Raw genomic sequence first — 20,137 nt, 5'->3', positions numbered from 1 at the left:
GTCTTCATTGGTTGCATCGTTTTAGGTCTTCAGTGGCTCCATGAATTTAGGTTTGCATGGGCATGTCATTAAGTCTTCCTAACAGATCCACCACTACTTAGGAGGAAACCTAGAAGACTTTGAGAATACCTTCAAACCCAACATGGCTCCCAAACCCATCTGGTGAACATCCCCCTAGTTTGGAAATGGAACGTTTACGAAAACATCAAAGTTTTCCTTCTCTAAAATTTGACCTCTTAGTAATCCTTCGCCTCTATACCGTGAGAGCCACTAGCTGGACCATGTCAAGAACCTAGAGTTGTTTACTCTCCCCGGTGTTTTCTCGTTGGGTTCCCTATAATTTACTGCTTTGTTGCCTTCAGTACTATTTGTCTTCATGGCCGTACATTCCACCAGACGTGTTATGAGTCTGTACTTGGAACTGTTTACTATAAGCAGTTGGCGAATAAGTAAACTAAAACATTATGATAGAAACCAGCTATGACTCAAAGAACAACATTCCACGGATCGGATCCCACCGGCTCTCCGGGTATCTGCAGAGAATCGCATGCGAGTCTACAGGAAACATCCGTGTTCCGTGTCCAGATACATAATGGCAATCTAAGTGTCGAAATAGGAGAGTTTATTGTCCCATTCAGCCCCAGCAATAAAGAATGCACAATATATATCATAAGTGATCTAATATACACTATTTGACCAAAAGTACTTATTTAGTTAGACAACCCCGGGGGGGGTAATGATTTCCCACCACTTTCGGCTGCTCAAAGCATCCAATCAGTTGCAGGAAAGTGCATTTCCAAAACAAGCGCTTTCTGTGCACACGCGTGGGGGTCTCGTTAGACCCCCGGGAACTCTCACGCCAGTCAGCACTGGAGCTGGCAGCCTGTGAGTATGCATCTCGTGCACAGTGGCAGGTACATGTAACGAGACCCCCACGCGCATGCCCTGACAATCAGTGACACAAAACCGTGGACTACAGAGAGGACACAGAACTGCAGCTTCTCCCTAAGGAGAAGTAATTGGTCGAGGGGCTGCTGGGGACACGGGGGTATCCTATGAGACCCATTGTACAGAAAGCATGTGACCGGTATTGTTTGGGTCCTTATGTTCCCTATCAGTCGTGAAGCTTAGATACACGGCTTCCACCCGGCACCGGCTAAATCTAGTTCAATGTTCCAGTTTATTAATGACAAGTCCGTACCCTTCCTAGAAATCCTCGGCTTCAGATGCCAGCGGCTGACACGGAACAGGTTTACAACTCATTAGAAGCACTGATGGCTCTGAGAAATTTACAGGTGAGATTTGGCACAGATACCTGAGGATAATGACTTGATAATTTGATTGTTACTAATTATCCGTTTCTCAGTAAAAAATCGGAATTTAAGTACCGGTAAAGTAAATATCATCGTTACAGGGGAACTCCTGCTATCAGATAAAAATATCTTCTCATAAATATCGCTCTGTTATCTGGTCCCTGATCTACTAAACCCCCCGACTCCTTATCATACTGCCTGTGGGAAATAGAATGGCTCGGTCTTAATCACCCAGTCAGACACTCTGGCTAATGAAAGTCTATGGAGGAACGGACTTCATTATCATCGCCATAAAGCATCAGCTCGGTGTGGGGTTTGAGCCGGGACCCAAAATATCACATGACTGACAGCAACGGCGGCTCCAGGTTTTTGTCACTGGGGTTTTATTACTGTATACAGCGCTGGGGGTTATATTACTGTATACAGCGCTGGGGGTTATATTACTGTATACAGTGCTGGGGGTTATATTACTGTATACAGCGCTGGGGGTTATATTACTGTATACAGCGCTGGGGGTTATATTACTGTATACAGCGCTGGGGGGTTATATTACTGTATACAGGGCTGGGGGTTATATTACTGTATACAGCGCTGGGGGTTATTACTGTATACAGCGCTGGGGGTTATATTACTGTATACAGCGCTGGGGGGGTTATATTACTGTATACAGCGCTGGGGGTTATATTACTGTATACATCGCTGGGGGGTTATATTACTGTATACAGCGCTGGGGGGTTATATTACTGTATACATCGCTGGGGGGTTATATTACTGTATACAGCGCTGGGGGGTTATATTACTGTATACAGCGCTGGGGGTTATATTACTGTATACAGCGCTGGGGGGTTATATTACTGTATACAGTGCTGGGGGGTTATTACTGTATACAGCGCTGGGGGTGCTCAGGGGTGCTGAAGTTTCATTGGGCTGAGAATTCACCAGACGTCTTCGTTGATTTTAAGGCCTACTGAAGGCAGCAGAAGTAAAGCTCTTTTTGTATCAGAGTCGCCGCGGTCCTTTCAAGTTTTTTGCAATTTTACCGAGCGCTCAGTTAAACGACCACAACACCTCGGTTAAAGTATCACCTAAAGAACGTCACATGAATCAACTGAGCATTAGCACCGCGCCCGTGGGAATCCTCCTGCTATTAGGTCATCTTAACATTTTCACCACCCCTCCACAACCAACACTTCAAAGAAAGACTTCAGAGATCAGAGAAAGCGGAATGTCCCACGTGTCTGCCGAGCGTCTCAGAGACTCGATGACAGCAGAAAACATCTAAATAATACAAAAGCCACAAATCATTTCATCCGCTGACATCATCGTGACTACTTTATGATCATCGCGTAATCTGAAACGTTATCCCGACCTGCCGACCGTCCAGGGCAGGGAGTCTGAATTCTGCCGGATGTGGGATTTCTTTACAATCACAAATTCATTATTAAGAAACATGAAGATTCCATCCAAATGTAACCAAGTGTGATGCGTCAGAGACCCTTTATACCCCCCCCAAAAAAACAGGTTCTATCAGGTGCTGAGGGAGAATTGCATCAGCAGCCATCGCAGCCCCCAGCGAGGAAGAGAAATACATTTAACAGCAGATCGGCCCAATTCGGCCCCCGCCTAGTCGCCCGTTTCTCCCGCTGTAAAGACTCAAACCTTAATCAGTCGTTGGTCTCATCTTAGATTCAGGAGCCGTATGTCTATCCCATGCTTGTTTAATACCCACACTGTATCACCCTCTACCACTTCTGCTGGGAGGCTGTTCCACTTATCTACCACCCTTTCAGTAAAGTAAAACTTCCTTCCATTCCAAGCCGGACACGTTGAGATCTCTCAGTCTTTCCTGATCATTTTTATCCTGCAAACCGTACATGTACCGGCTACGTTTAGTCATTCGTGGAAGTGAAGCTTTGAACTCATTGCCCTGTGAAATGGAGCGGTAAACACGGCTAGTCTGGGTGTGAGCTCCGAGGTGTGACCGGTCACATGCAACGGCATTAATTCCTCACAACTGACAGGTGATACTCAGCACTAAAACCTACGACCTCAGTAACACAAAAAAAAGGCCATTTCAAATTATTAATTTTATTTTCTGTTTTTGTTTTGATATTTTTTATATATATTTTGCATTAATAATAATAATATTATATGATAATATATTGATATTAAAAAGATATATATTTATTTGTGCAGTTGCTAAATAAAATGTTTAAAAAAACAATGTTATTATTAACAACAAAAAATGAGTGAAAAAATAAATTAAAAAATGTCTCCATTTCCAGTTTGCATAAATAAGCCACCCAAATGTTACATTAATAATAATTTGTGAAATTACCAAAATAATATTTTTTTTAGAACATTGAAAAAACTGGAATTGTGTTAACTGATTAATCATGCACTATATTGGGTCCAATAAAATTCATTCATGCGCAGGAGCAGTATAGCTTCTGTTAGAATTATAATGAATTTATTTTTTCATACAAAACATATAATATTAAGGGGTAAACGTTTGCTAATATGATTTGCATTGAGCCGAGAATTAATTTTGACCATGAATACAATAATAAAACTGTTATATTTAACTAATTCTGTGGAAAACAATAGAATGGCTCAATCTTAGTCACCCAGCCGGACTCTCTGACTAATGAAAGTCTACGGAGGAACGGACTTCATTAGCATCGCCATAAAGCATCAGCTCAGTGCGGTGTTTGTGCCGGGAAAGTCACCCAAAATATCACATTTTGGAAATGTATAATTATTCACATCAAATGATATTTTCAGCTTGCGTTAACTATTTCACTGCCAGGAGGGTCATGCTCTCTCGTGTCCTGGATTTAAAGACAAGGCAAAGAGTTTGGGGACCTCGTAGGCTATACGTACACGTATGCACTACTTATACAGTTATATCCTGTTTACCCATTGTACGGCGCTGCGGAATATGATGGCGCTATATATAAAAAATAATAATAATAATAATATATGTTTAGTGTGACTTCCTCTATGTAAACCCCCGCTCAGTCGCTCTGTATCCTGCACATGATTATTGTATGGATACACATGTATGTCGCAAACATGGAAAATGCGTGCATAAAATAGGAACAGAAAAAATGGGCTGACTTTTCAGAATTTTGATTACAGGAATGACATCATCAGAAGCCCTCGATAAACCAGCAGAACGCATCGTTTATTTTAAATAATGTTGTTTTTTTTAAAATAATATCCTCTCTACGCCGTTCAGATATAATTTCTGGCTTCCCTGGAAAGAAATCGCTGACTTCTACAAATATTATTGGATAAAATATATTCCCCGGGCGAATAATTCTAAAGCTTTTAACGCATCGCGAGGGTTGAACTCAATGGCCGCCTGTTTTGCTTTTATTAAAAAGGATTCAAAAGCAAAAATGATGAAAAACTTTGGATTTATTCAAAGTCAAGCCTTGTGTTTACTCTGGAAGAGGAGCTTTGAACCCGTTGCACCGTGAGCCGAAGGCATGCATAAAAAGATGCGCTTATCCATATGTGCCGACTGTCATGAGCTTATTAACGACCCCGTGGACTTTTTAGCAGCGAGAGGTCATCCGGGGCGCCTTCTCGCTTTGAAAGCTCAACTTGGCGACCAGGTACCAGAATGCGGCTTTTCTCTGCTCTGGCGCCCAGAATCTTCAAAGCAAACTGAAAATCTCAAGTAAAAACGTTAAATGAGTGATTAATTAGCTGAAGCTCGTAATCTTTCAGAGCACGCAGAGATTTGTCTAAAAGTACGAGCGCATTTTTCCTGAGTTTCATATATTTTTTATAAAATAATGTCCCTTTACTGTTCCAGAATCTGAAATCTTAGCAATTTTTTCATTTCTTTTCCTTAAAATGCACTTTCCTTTTTTTGTGCACATCATTTTATCTGTTTTTGTATTTTTTTATATATTTTTTCTATTATTTTAGCTTTTATTGGCTGCACTATAAGAAAAGGACCCGCTGCTCTCTTGTCTGCTTTTATCATTTTTTAAGCCCTGATGAAGGCTGCTTGTGGTTGAAACGTTGGCCCCCAATAAAATATTTTGTAATTTTCTTCATGCTTGGTATTTCTTCGTTTTGTGATTATTGGGGTTGCGGTGGGATTGATCTCATTAACCTACCTCTAAAAAAAACGTATTCTTTAAGAATGAATTTGGGGCGCGCCACCATACTCTTTTCCTTATCATCGTATCTCCTATTGGCTGCTCTTGGAACCAATGGCAGAGACAGAACACGCTTTTTTTTAGTAGAACAGGGGGGGTATCTAGGAGGAGTGTCGTGGGGTAAATGAGGTTATTTCTCAGTATATGTCGTATTTAACCACCTTTCACGTGACTTCAGGAATACCCACTGCATGCTAGGAAATGATCATCCCCGGGCCACGCTCACCCATTTCATCAACTTGTTTGCTCTCCAGGCTGAAGGCCAACGGAGAGACTTTCCCTTCCTGCTCCTGAAGATAAACATTTCACTTTCGTGTACCACGGAATTACCGAGTCACCATGATGGGGAAACGATCCCAAAATCGTATCCTTCTGCCAGATCCCAGAAACGAAGAAGTATTCGATTGTGAGCTCCACGGGCCAAGGAGCTACTGCCATTACATAGGATGGGATTGACCAAAGAGTAGCCACAGGAACTTTAAAGACCTCAGAGGTCATATAGAAGACTCTGTGACCGCTTGGACCAATAGGAGCCGTAAATATTATCTATTCACCCGACGAGAATAAGAATTGTGTGGCATATTCACTAAGGTTACATCGGGGTACGTGCGGCCCGGACCGAGCATCCGACTTCCCTGTTAATCCATGTCGATGTTTACTGGATTCGCCGACAAACGTTTTACAAGATGCTCCAGAAATATTTCCATCTAATTATAGCTCCGGAATAAACACGATAGACGCCCCTGTTTTTCGGCAGGACGTGGGAATATTCCACGATTTAGGGGATAAGAGGATCCCAGGGAACGGTTTCTCCGACATCTGTATTTCTGTAGATCCATCTGAACGTGTAGCGCTTCGCTCCGCGGGGGGGGGGTCCCTCGTTTATTTGGCAGGGCGTAGAAATCAATCACAGAACCTCACAGATAAATCCAGATGTTACAAATGTTTACAGAAGAAACGCTGCTAGTTATTAGTTAATTAAAAGGAAAAATCGGCCCAATTCGGCCCCCGTCTAGTCGTCCGTTTCTCCTGCTGTAAAGACTCAAACCTTAATCAGTCGTCGGTCTCTTCTTAGATTCAGGAGCCGTATGTCTATCCCATGCATGTTTAATACCCTCACTGTATTACCCTCTACCACCTCTGCTGGGGAGCTGTTCCACTTATCTACCACCACCAAGTAGTTTCTGTAACATATATAATGTATCATTCTCTAGTCAATAAGAGATGTCCGTGTCCTGCGTTCTGCATAACCTGAAAATAAAAGCCCCTGTCCCAGTGGCCGCCTGTGTCTCTTGGCTCCATCCCACGAGGAAGTGGCAACGCGTTTCTGGAATGAGCTCAGGTTCTTACTGTAAATCCAGGCACGTGATGTGAAAGCGGTCCAAAGTCTTCCAGACGCTGCCCAGAACCTGGCACGGGAACCGATCCAAAGCGGAGATCAAGAACATGTTGGTGGGAGTCTCAATGGGTCTTTGTGTCGGACCCAAAACATCCTTCAAAGACCCAAAGACTCTGGGTGATGACCTCATGATAAAAAGCATGATGTGATGAGGTCATTATTTTAAACGCCCAACCGAAATTCCTTCGTTCCAAACATGTTTTTATTACCTTGGGGATGATGGAGACATCCAGGTTCTCTCCCAGGGCAGGGACCCTCGCCCCAAACGCCCCACTAAACACACGTCATCCTGTTTGGCTTTTATTACCCAGAAAGTATGTTTCCGATTCGCTGAAAGGGACGATTTCCCAACCATTCGCCGTTTTGGTTCTTTGAATATTTTCCTTTCTAGATCCTTAAATATATTTCAATAATTAAGTAAAATTACCAATTTTAGAGAGTAAATATTATAAATATATGGGCAAAAAAAACTGAAATGGGAAAGATGTTCTGTATCACTATATTGTGTTACTCAACTTCATCTTAAACGCGTAACTATCAAGAACTATAATGTTCTATAGTACTGTACTAGGTACATAATATTACGGCTCCCCAGCGCTGGGGGGGTTATTACCGTATACAGCGCTGGGGCCGTAATATTATGTACCTAGAACAGTACTCTGCAGACCAGGAGCCGCCGTTGCTGTCAGTCATGTGATATTTCGGGTGACTTTCCCGGCTCAAACACCACACTGAGCTGATGCTTTATGGCGATGCTAATGAAGTCCGTTCCTTCATAGATTTTCATTAGTCAGAGTGTCCAGCTGGTAATTAAGACTGAGCCATTCTAATGCCCCCCACAGGCAGTATGATAAGGAGTCGGGGGGTTTAGTAGATCGGGGATCAGATAACAGAGCGAGAATCATACAAACGGCTGATATGCAGCTGCCTGAAAACTTTATATTATGGGGGCAAAAACTACAACTGGGGTAAAAATAAAAACAGCAGAATATTTCTGAGAACTTATTTTTAGTTTGATATTAGAAGTAAAATAAAATGTAATGTTTTAACTTGTTGATGGCTGTGATGATTTATTTGCCCGCTGGTGGACTAATTATACTCGGTTCGGGTCGACATTATAGACGGGTGAAACATCTCGTCCCCTCAACCTGAATTTAGAAAAAAAACTAAGTAGTCGAACCTTTTTGTGGATGCCTGTGAGGGGCGAGTATTTCCGATTCATTTTGTTTGCTCTCTGTAGGACCCCGATGAGTTAGAAAGTTTCTGAGAATGTTTCTGATGTTCGGTTGCGCGCTTTAATATTTATTACCAGCCGTGATCCGCCGCCCCGGTGCAGAGAGGGTTAAACACCCATGCGGCCGGGTGATATTATAAATTCCGGGCATTCTTTCAGTTTATTTAATTAAACCGCTGGTGACTTCTGTGGACAATGCGCTTTCTGTCGTTCGTAATGAAGTCTCTTCCAGCAGGTGGGACGTCGGGTGCCAGGAATGCGAGGTGACATTTCCCCCGACCTGCCCCCCACCGCCCTTCCGTCCCATGATGCTCTGCACCCGAATCAGTAAACAGCGCGTATAATGATGTCATTTGTTGTCGTTGGACGATGTCACATTTTAGGAACATGGATTCATTCATCTCAAGATTTCGGAAACAGGACAGCTGAAGAAATGCAGAATGTGTAGCAAATATTGTTATTCCCCCCCCAAATACTGCCTGCTAGGGGTGGCAGGAATGAGCAGTGTTTGCGCATGTTTACCTGTGTGTTCTTAGGCAAATGTCTAAAGATATCTGGTTTTCATGGGGTTAACTGCCTTGGACCATACCACCCCAAGGCATGGGTTGTTGTCTTCGAAACTCTCATATGATTCCAGCGCTCCGGTTTAATGCACCGAGAACAGCCTAGTTCCGAAAAACGCCGGTATTGTATTTTTTATTTCTTACTCTAGAAAATAGAATTGGGTTAGAAAAACAAACCAGCTACGGAGTCCTAAAGCTTCTGGCTCGGATACTCACAGACCGGGGGTAATTGTCTAATTGCCCCAGACAACAGTGAACACAGGGCTCCGGTCAGTAAGTCCGGACGCTAATATCAAGGTGGAAGTGAACGCTCAGGTTGTGCATCATTTAAATGCTACCCCCGTTATACGTTATACTCTTACATGCATATGATCGCCGTGTGGTCCCTTTTGGATGGGGCAATTCTGCAGAACCACCCTATATGCATTTGCCCCCTGCCCCCAGCTACTGTAACCAATCAGCGGCTTGAAACATCGTACCATGCAGGGGCAGGGAGCCGCGTATAAAAGCGTATATTGCCGCTGACTGGGGGAAGCAATTTTTCTTCCCACTTGCTCAGAAGGACACTTCCTGAGCAGGAAACTGACAAAAAAAAACCCCACGGCGGACCACGAAGCCACCAAAGCCACGACACGAAGAATAAAAAACATTAAACGGGCCTTTTTATTGTTTGTTTACAATCTTTCGAGTACAAGCCGCGTGACGTTGTGAAATACTTCGCAACACAAACACATAAATTGCGATTGTGAAAATTCTTTAGCAGCCTGTAATTAGCGCGATTCTCAGAACGACCGGGAGAGTCTTCTCGTAACTTTTTTAAATCGGACGAACCGGCTACAGGCACATTCAGCGTTTGACGAGCATAAGGTCTTGTCTTAGATTCAGGAGCCGTATGTCTATCCCAGGCATGTTTAATCCCCTCACTGTAGTACCCTCTACCGCTTCTGCTGGGAGGCTGTTCCACTTATCTACCACCCTCTCTGTACAGCAATGTCACTGAAGGAGTCCTTTAAATTTGGAGATAAATTAGAATTCTGAACACAATGTTGGAGAACGAGGATATTTAAAGCCTCCACAGAGTTAAAATAACGCCTTGAAATGAACGTGGGAGATTTTCTGGTTATAATCAGCGAAACGAGTTGGCTGCGGGTCACACGAGCAGAAAGGCAGAGAACAGCGAAGGTCGGGAAGACTTTTTGGTTAACGTGACCTTTATAGAAATCCACAAATCCTTGGCGGCTTCTGCCGGCTGTTATTTACGAAATAATGGAGTCCGCCAGAAAAAAAAAAAAGAGAAAAATAATAATAAAAATATTACTGATTTGGCCAGATTGTAAGATAAGAGCGTGTAAAGCTAAACTAGGTGTCCTGTCCTTATGTGATAGGGCTGTCGCTACTGAGGCTGGGATTAGCAGGAGTTGGAGTCCTGGGAAACGTCCGTTCCCTACTTGCTTCCCGAAACGTCTCTAGAACCGGCCGGAACGGGAATTATCCTTTTTCTGGTTCAGAGGGAAGGATTCCAAAGAAGACTCAGGGTCGCACCGAGAAAAAAGGGTTTCACGAGCAGAGGTCACGTGTCTCATAAATCATCGCATGGAGCTAATGTTAATTTCAGAAGAAGGAAAGAGTGGTCACTCTGTAACAATTACAGTAGCTGATGAACCACAATTCCCACGATCCTCTTCTGCTGTTAATGAGCAAAAAGTCACACAATCCCCTGCGGCTGGAGTTTGAGTATTATCCTCATCAGCCTTTCACGTGTCAATAAACTACAAATCTCATCATCCCCCGCAGATAAATTACCAGTATGATTCCAAAAGGTCAGGGCTGGGCGAAGGCAGGTGCAGCGGGGGCATGGCATGCAGCCGCCCGAGACGCCCAGCGGAGTCACGTAATGCCAACTGACCTGGTGACAGTAGAGTGGACGGTCACTGAGGGAGTGGGAGCTGCTCTGAAGCGAGGGCTCCACGTGAGGAAAGAGGGAGAGCTGTGGGAGTTGCTCTGTAGATGGAAGCGAGTGTGTGCGTGTAAGTATGGTGTTAGAAGGAGGGTGTGTTGGGGAATGGTGTTAGAGCGAGTGTGTTAGTGTACGGTGTTAGAGCGAGTTTGTGTGTTAGTATGTGTATGTTCTAGTTATGGGGGGTACAAAACCCAGGTGCCACTAACCCTAGGCTGACCCCCCTGCATAATGGTTGATGCACGATCCTGGATCCTGGGAATTGTTGTTGATCAGCACCTGATCTCTAGTTCTTAAGAACTTACCCGGAGGCCTGGTCGCCGGTCACATTTCGGCTCCCCGCCGCGCCAGTCACCGGAGACACTCGCTCCGTGTCAGTGTCAGTGGCCGCTGATTACAGAAATCTAATGGCTTTCAGATGGCCCCAAAAGGTACAAAGAAAAGGAGGCTCGGCGCGGGCTATTAATAGACGGTTACAGAGTTATTAATAACTGCACGGTGACCGATAATCCCAATTAATTCTCCATTCGTTGCCCTACAGACCCGGACACTTCCTATTCCTTATTTTTCTATTCCCGGCCCGGCTGAATTTAACACGTGCCGGAAAATCAACGAACATAACGGGTAATAAAAACTCAGCTGTGGGTACACTGTGTATATATATATATTAGAACAGCATGCAATTGGTTAAAATTATTTTATTTTCTGCTTCAAACTTCCCAGCATTTAAATGGCCAGAGGGGCACTTTTGCTTTAGGGGGCGTGGTTAGAGGTGTGGCCGGGGTATTTGTGTAACTGAGTGGGGCATTTAGAAGAATAATGGGGGTTTATTTTACCCCGTTTAATGTATAAAGCCGTTTCCTGCTGTTTCTATACACATTATCGGGGCTTTTAGGGCTGTAGAACCCTGCGATACCCTCATACCCAGCAAACATTCTGACCTCCTAGAAAAGAGGGGCATCAGGGGAGGAAAGAGGGGCATCGGGGGAGGAGAGAGGGGCATCAGGGGAGGAAAGAAGCACGTTGGGTTTGACAGGGTTTCTCCCGGCAGATCTCAGGCTGGCTCTGCCTCCATCGCAAGCCCCCAGGGGGTGATGCCGCACTCCTGTCACCTCACATCAGATGCCCCGGGGGCCCCCGTTTGCTGCACAAGAAACCAAAATGTCAGAATCCTGTAAATGATGCGAATCCCTTCGCTCTTCACACCTTCTGCTTAATGTAACAAAAACGACTACAAATACAAACCATGTTCAGGGGATCCGTCCCATGCAGGCAGCTATTTATTTATTCCACCCCAGGATAAAATGTCAGAGACTAAACACAGGTAAGTCACCGACCCGCACGCCCTGCCTTTCAAATACCAGGAAGAATGTTAGCCCCGCAAACTGGACTGCAACTCTCATCAAGCTTAGTCAGCCTAGCCTGGCTGCTCACTGCGTTGAATGTCGATATATCCCTGGCATAACTTTACCCCCTCCAGACTCCTTTATCACCTCCTGTGACCTGTCTTGGCCACTAATGTGCAGGTCTGTGGATGTGTTTGTGCTGTCTCTTATTACAGAACAGCTCATGATTTGTTTAATTGTATTTATTTATTTTCCCGGCCTGGCCAGATAATTTCCTGAATGTGCTGCCACCTGATGATTACACCCGGTGGCCCGAGTCTCCTCCAAAGCACGTGTTCGGCGGACAGGGCTTTAAATACCCTCCTGGCAGCTTCAGCATCAAAAAGCATCCCGGCTGCTGCCCTCTAGCGGAACACTGCGGGACTGCAGGCGCCGCCGCACTGCTACTGTTACAGTACTCGCAGCCACCTGCATTACCTTAACCCTTTGTGTTTCAGAGGGGTCTGAAATGCATCCCCTCACTCTCTCAAATTTATATTTACGGGGGGCAAATGGGGAAACTGGGCGTGGCCTATTCTTGATATGTTGGAAATGCCATTTAAAAATGAAAGGGGAAAAAAAAGGTTTTAAAAAAAACATCCAGGAAAATGAATTGGGTGTTAGAAAATGACCCCCAGCCCAGGCATCTGCAATACATTATTCACTAGGGGCATGATGCAACCTCCTCAACTCCTATCATGGTCAGCCACAGATAGAGAGTACCTGCATCTGGCACCTTCAGCATTATCTGTTTCTCTGGCAGATCTTTTGTTTTTGAGACAATAATTTCTCTTCGGACACTGGGGGGGGTGGGGGTGCAGAATACCTGCATTGCTGTTTTTATCTAAATGTTTTTGGGGGGCTTGAATATAACGAGCTGTCAGGAGCTCACGGGGGGGGGCAGACAGAGACCACCGAATAAGATTAAATATAAATTATTAATTAATGAAATCTAAACTGCAAAGTCCCAGGTAATAAATACTCAGAAATCTACATAAAAATAACAGGACTGGCTCTCTAATCCCCGCCTGGGGCTGATCGCCTATACACACTAACACTCCCGAAATGCCAGTTTATCCCATTACCCTGTAGGTATAAACTATGAGTGACACACATATCCCCTCACACCCTCACACATGTACATTATATATATATGTGTTGGTGTGTGTGTCTGGTCAGGGGCTGTATTGGGGATGTAGAGGGGATGTATAGGGGATGTATAGGGGATGTATAGGGGATGTATAGGTGCACACAGATCCATACAGCCCCTGTCCTGGATGCTTCTGCTACTCTGTATAGACCCAGGATTTGGGAATAGACCCTGATTCCTGTAGAGACCCTTTTGCCCGCGCTCTCTGCTTATTGCCCGTCTCCGTGCTCTATCCCTGCACTGTACTGTCTCTTTGCTTGCACCCTGTCTCTCTGTATTCTCCCTGCTTGCAGTCCCTCTCTCTATGCTTACAGCCTATCTCTCTCCGCTTGCAGTCCTTGCACTCTCTCCAGTTGGGGTCTGTCTCTCTCTGCTTGCAGTCTGTCTCTCTGCTTGCAGTGTCTGTCTCTCTGCTTGCAGTGTCTGTCTCTCTGCTTGCAGCCTGTCTCTCTGCTTGCAGCCTGTCTCTCTGCTTGCAGCCTGTCTCTCTGCTTGCAGTCTGTCTCCTTGCACTCTCTCCAGTTGGGTTCTGTCTCTGCTTGCAGCCTGTCTCTCCACACTCTTCCCGGTTGCAGTCTCTGTCTCTCTCTGCTTCAAGTCTCTGTCTCTCTGCTTGCTGTCTGTCTCTCGGTTTCTGTCTGTCTCTCTCTGTTTGAGGTCTGTCCCTCCGCGCGCCGGGCTGTGGTGACGCAGAAGGGGGCGTGCCTCACTTCTCTCTATAAAGCGCAGCAGCTCGCGGTCCGGACCCAGAGTCGCTCCTGCCTTTGCTAGCGCGATCTACATGCTGCTGAGTGACACCCGGCCGCCGCGATCACTGAGAGGACGAGTGACCGCCATGATCAAGAAAATGTGCCCCAGCGAGTCCGACTTCAACATCCCGGCCAAGAACTGCTACCGCATGGTCATCCTCGGCTCATCCAAGGTGGGCAAGACCTCCATAGTGTCCCGGTTCCTGAGCGGCCGCTTCGAGGAGCAGTACACCCCGACCATCGAGGACTTCCACCGCAAGTTCTACAGCATCAGGGGGGAGGTCTACCAGCTGGACATCCTGGACACCTCTGGCAACCACCCCTTCCCTGCCATGAGGAGACTCTCAATACTCACAGGTAAGACCCTCCAAAGTTACCTGGGAGACTCTCCTGCTCCCCTGATCACCTATAGATCTGCATTAATCCTGTTGCAGCATTTAAGTGGTTAAAGTGCATGCAGCTAAGTCTTTAATTTAAAAATCAGCTTAATGTGTTGATCTGGCCAATTTAGTCTCTTTGGCGGTCTTAAGACCCCACTCAGGAGCACAGAGAGCGGCAGTCGCGTGTGGTAATGGTTTCCCTGGAAACCATTCTTTGATGATACAATTACCATAAAGTCGTGATCGCTCAGCCTTTCACGCGGCTGCCGACAGGGCTCCTCGGGGTGGAATAACTATCTCTTCTGTAGCCTTTTATCCCCGACTTTAAGACTTAAAAGGGCGAGGGGTTGTTTTGTTCCGTTGGTGCCAGAAACTAACCTTCTTCCTCCATCCTTTCTTCCAGGAGACGTCTTCATTCTGGTGTTCAGCCTCGATAACCGAGACTCCTTCGAGGAGGTCCAGCGTCTGAAGCAGCAAATCATGGAGACCAAGTCGTGTTTGAAGAACAAGACCAAGGAGAACGTGGACGTTCCTCTGGTTATCTGCGGAAACAAAGGCGACCGGGACTTCTACCGGGAGGTGCAGCCTCATGAGATAGAGCAGCTTGTCGGGGCGGACCAAAAGTGTTCTTATTTCGAGGTGTCCGCCAAGAAGAACTCCATGCTGGACGAGATGTTCCAAGCCCTCTTCACCATGGCCAAGCTGCCCAGCGAGATGAGCCCCGACCTCCACCGCAAGGTCTCTGTCCAGTATTGTGACATTTTACACAAAAAGTCCGTCAAGGGCAAGAAAGTCAAGGAGGACGGGGACGCCTACGGTATCGTGGCCCCCTTTGCCCGCAGACCCAGCATTCACAGTGACTTGATGTACATCAGGGAGAAGGCTATAGGTGGCGGCCAAAGCAAGGACAAGGAAAGATGTGTCATAAGCTAGGTCCACCTCGAGCCGGCCAACATGGTGGCCTTATAAATATATACATAGAGAAATACACAAGAGCGGGGCGTTAGTTGCCAAGAGGGCACGGCCGTTGAGGGCTACCACTTGCCCCCGTGCCTTCTGATGGTTGGTCGAGCTGGCAAGGCTACTGTGGAACGGAGTGACTAGCCTTGAAACGTTGACTTTGGGACGGTCGTCGAGACCTTCTCTGTATTTACGGAACGCTGCGTGAAGAAGCCGGAGTTACCGAGGACTTCAGCGGGAAAAAAAGGGAACTGATTGCTTTGTGTTATTTTTTTGAGGGTCTCCAACGTCCCCCGACGGGAGACCCCGCGGCTGCTGAGCCCGTACTGAGCGTGGACTCCATAATGACTTTGTTTACAACGCGCCTCGTGGCGCACGGCGAAGTATTGTAAAAGAATGTGAACAAATCCACGTTTCTATGTCGTTATGTTGGAGTCGATTGTTTTTTTATTTTTCTACAAACTAATAAAAAAAAAACTTAAATTGGAAATGAAAAGTTTTTGTCCGTTTCCTTGGTGAGAAGTTTATAAATCATAATAATAATGTGGTTGGGAAACCAGGGGGGGACTAACATTACATGTGTCCTGGTTTTTAACCTTTCATTGGCTAGTTGTGCTTTCCTGGCTCATGGGACAGGTAATAAATTAGCACAACTGGATGAGGTCCTGCTGGGAGTTGGAGTCCGCAGCAGGTGGAGTGCAAACGCTTATCTGTATTAATTGACAGGTGAATAGGTAGTCACCGCAGAGCAGGGTAGTCGGCAGTCAGCGGTTTGTTATATAGGAGTCTTTTTCATTTCAATTACACTATCGGTTCCATGCCTCCAGATGGGAATACAACTCCCACTACTCTCTAAAATAAAAAAAACACTTAAGGAGATTTAACCCCTCTAAGGCTGCTTGGTATTTGAAGTAGGTACCTGGAGTTAAGTGTGAGTTTGGTGTGTGATGCACTGCCCCCTCCTGGTCACAGTGTGTAACGGCATTCATTAAGGCAGGGGTACATTGTCAATGTGTGGCATTTACAGCAAAACAACTCCTACTATCCTCACAGAACAGCGTATTCAGAAACATGCAGGCTCTGACACCAACTCCTATCATGCAGACACCAAAACACTAACATTCAGGACTAAGCAACCAATGACAATCTGCTGCAAGCTGCAGCCCACAGTGCAGTTCTTCACATGCCAAGCTGGCTCAGCATGATGGGAGTAACAGAGGGCCAGGGTTTGCCACCCCCTGGCCAAGGCAGGCAAAGGACATGATGTGAGACTCACAGTAACCATATTACACCACCCCTCAGATTAAAAAAATTAATGAGATATGTTGGCTGTCTGAGCGTGATGAGAGTTGCAGTCAGACGCAGGGTGAAGGACGTAGTTTAGGTCTCCCTCGTTTTTCGCACGACCTAGGTAACCCTTCATCGTTATCATATTCATTCCCGAAGCTAACACTAAGATTTGGGCCGATTATGGGAATATCTGTTACTAGATAAAAGAACAGCGATAACGCGGAGAGCGAGCCGCCCGGCCTTTACATAATTATTTCATAACCGACTCCAAATAAAACGCAAAAGGTCAAAAACATTCTGAGGCTTCTCCACATAAAATGACACAACAGACGCTGGGGGGGGGGTCAAAGCATAAAAAACATATCTTAGAAATTAAACATACTTTTTTGGCAAGGAGATCGAAGCAATACTGGATCCAGGTGGGTTTTGGGCTCCACCTTGAGCGGGGCCCTATTATTATACAGCATATTATAGCGGCAGGGTGTCCAGAACCCCCGCAAACTGTCACAATAGCCATTTATTGAGGTTTTATTTTATTTAAAAAACCCTCAGGCTCCCCCCCCCCTTCATTTAATGTGTAGGTAAAAAGTTCAGCCATAATTACTTTTTAATGTTACTTTCAAGCCGCCAAACACCGGGATCTTAAACCTTAATCCTGAACACGGGTCTGCAATTCTTTTGTACGGCGTCGCCATGGTAACGTTAAATGGACTGTGGCTAAAATACATGTTATGAACTGAATGTTATGAACCGTTTCAAGCGAGGAAAAAACACCAGGGCTTTATTCACTAAACCAGGTTGAGCTGCAGCAAGAAGAAACTTTTGCAAACATTCTGACCTCCTAGAAAAGAGGGGCATCAGGGGTTGGGGACCAAGGAGGCCTAGATACCAGAAGAGGCATTATTCATGGTAATAGCGGATCTCCGGCGCATCATCTAAAAACGCTTCACTCAAAGCCTGAGCGCAGCTTCCGCCGCTCGTCATCGATGCATCAGACACTCAATAAAAAACATCTGAGTCCTTCGGAGCGGCGACGGCTGACATCGTCCATTAGACTGAATTTCAGTTTTGATTCCAGGACGTTAGTCATCCTTGAATCTGCCCATCATGGGACACAAAGTAACAACCACGTTACACGAGAACATTATTGTGACACGGCTCACCACGCGCACTCCGCCTGTACTCAGCATTCCAGAAACTTACAGGCTTCATTACATTTTTTTTAAAAAAGAATGTAAACGATAAGCCGCCCGACAGCCGAGCGCTCTCGGGATCTACGTCAATGCGTTAATCAGTGCCTTACATCTCCGCTCTCGGGCGGGAGGTGAAGCATCGGTAATGGCATCCTTTTTAATTAATCGGTATACACGAGGTCTGATATTCCCGCACATGAGCGGCTCCACCGGCCCTCGGTCACAATGTATACGGCGTGAAGCATCGCAGAACCTGGGTAACCTCGGCGGTTTATTAATAAACTTTATCTATTCGTTTAATTTGTTGGAAATTACTCATTATTATTGATCCAGATCGGCCCCACGCAGAACGATCCGGGAAGAGGGTTCATTTATCTTCCTGATCTCTTTAGGCAGACCTCTTATTGTGATTAATAAATAACACCTCTGTATACCAACGGATCTCTATATACCAGCAACGCCAGAGACTCATGTGACGTTCTCTGCCAGCGCCAGCTGAACCGGGCCAAAGTCAGATGGCCCAACGTGATGATGCAGAGACGGCCGACTGCCAACTCACGGCGTTTTGTAGGCTGAAACCTCCCACACTTGAATCACCATTAATTGGCGTTAACACCCGCTCGTTACCACCGCCGCCGTGGAACTTTTTAACCACGGGTCACTAGGGTTACAATCATGTAGGATAACAGTAAATCCATGTCACGCGCTCGACGCAACACAAACATTTAACGTGTTATTAGACTATATAAACATTAACAAAACATCGGGCGTAAGACTTTTATGTTCAAAATAAAGACACGTTTCACGGTACAAAGCAAATAGAAATTCATACAAAAAAAAGGCAAAAGTCAGTAATTCCTGGGACAGCCGGCTTCCAACAAGACCAAGCGGCTTTCTCTCAATCGGTAAGAAGTCCCACCACGGGACAGGAGGTCACTTGCAGGTTGCAGAAGGCCGTTTCTCCGCCATTGAACGTTCTTATGCAACCACTGTCCGCTTTTGGGACAAAACAGCCTTCCAAAAGGTGTCTCAACCCTTCGCAGCTCCTGCAGAACCTCCACGTTTCTGAAGTAGTTGGCATGACTTGAACCAGCAGGTCTCCGGTGTCAGGCTGGTGGAACCTCACGGAAGGTACGGTCTAACCTCGGCTGGAGAAGCCCACGTGGGCCAGCCTCGGCCTAATCCTTTGGTATCTCGAACATGCAGAGGCTCTTGTACTTCTGAAGCAGTTCGTTCTTGGTCTGGACCTGCTCCCACAGGCTCTGGAGATGCTGCTGCTGCTGCTCGGGATTCAGATCGATGCCCGGCATGTTGTTGACCAACTTTCTCATGGCTTGGAATTTGTTCTTGAGATCGTTGAGCTCCCGGTAAACATCTTGGCTATCTTTGTCCATGCTAATGGGATGAGAAAGACAGAACGAAACAGGGCTTAGCGGACGAGGCACAAATATATTAATGTCAAAAAAGGAAAGTAGAGCAAATAAATATGAAACTAGAACACATTACTGGAGACCGTTCGTAACAACATGCAATCCCTGCCGATCGGCGATATGGAAACAGAGCATTCTTAAATATTCAGACTGTTCCTTTGGTCCAGAACACTAATATTAAGAGAAAACGGGTTTCTGCGGGGTTAGCTCCCCCGGCGGACGCGTTGGACGTCGGCGCAGAACTGGGGCAGCCGAGGTGATATAGGAAAGTTATTGTGACAAGTCGTATTATTACACGTCTTATCCGGCGAACACGAACCGGGGCTGCTAAGCTCCCTCTTCCGATTTCAAAAACTTCTCCGATATTTTGAGGTCTGTTTGCGGGTTTTTACGACGGACGGGACAGAAATACATACAGGAGGCTCTCTTTCTGCAAAGCTCCATCTGCAAAACAAAGTATCGGCTTATTGTAACCGTTAAGCTGCTACGCGGAAAGGCGTCTCTCCGGCTTAGCCGATGCCTGTTTGCGGCTACAATTATGTAAACCCTGTTGTTGTTGTAGTGAAACTACATCCAGCCGAGTCCGCGAGCAAAATCCAGATCGAAATCTGCTGGCAGATGGGAGATATTCCTTTTCATATGCAAAAAAGACACTTATTCCGAGCGCCGCGGGGTTCGTATTTATTCCGTCTCTTATAAATATCATTTCAGGCACATGCTGCCGGCCGGCGCTCAACGTGACGATCCGCGATATTAATCTGGCTGCAAATTTAGGGAAGGTGACATTTGCCTATGGAGTTGGGGGGGGGGGCGCGGGGGGGTTCTCGGAGATTCTGGATGTATTTACGAGAAGAAATAATTATAAATATTCCTGAACCTCTAAGAACACCCCAAATCCTTCACGTTGCAGACCTAAATACCAAGCAAACCTGTCGGAGCGGACAAAACACGCGTTG

At 45.8% G+C, this 20,137-nt stretch overlaps 1 protein-coding gene across 1 annotated transcript; it reads left to right on the top strand.

Annotated features, from left to right (window-relative positions):
• Nucleotides 1–14,008: 14,008 nt before the first annotated feature.
• LOC149285752 (dexamethasone-induced Ras-related protein 1-like) lies at nucleotides 14,009–15,241 on the top strand. The gene is made up of 2 exons (XM_089495041.1): nucleotides 14,009–14,285; nucleotides 14,712–15,241. The coding sequence occupies exons 1-2, from the start codon at nucleotides 14,015–14,017 to the stop codon at nucleotides 15,239–15,241; spliced, it is 801 nt and encodes a 266-aa protein (XP_089351167.1). The 5' UTR covers nucleotides 14,009–14,014.
• The last annotated feature ends 4,896 nt before the right edge of the window (nucleotides 15,242–20,137 follow it).

This window comes from Sceloporus occidentalis, unplaced genomic scaffold (genome assembly GCF_023333645.1).
Source record: "Sceloporus occidentalis isolate IW3139 unplaced genomic scaffold, rSceOcc1.0.p SCAF_76, whole genome shotgun sequence".
Lineage (NCBI taxonomy): Eukaryota > Metazoa > Chordata > Lepidosauria > Squamata > Phrynosomatidae > Sceloporus > Sceloporus occidentalis.
This window is presented reverse-complemented; position numbering and strand designations above follow the sequence as displayed.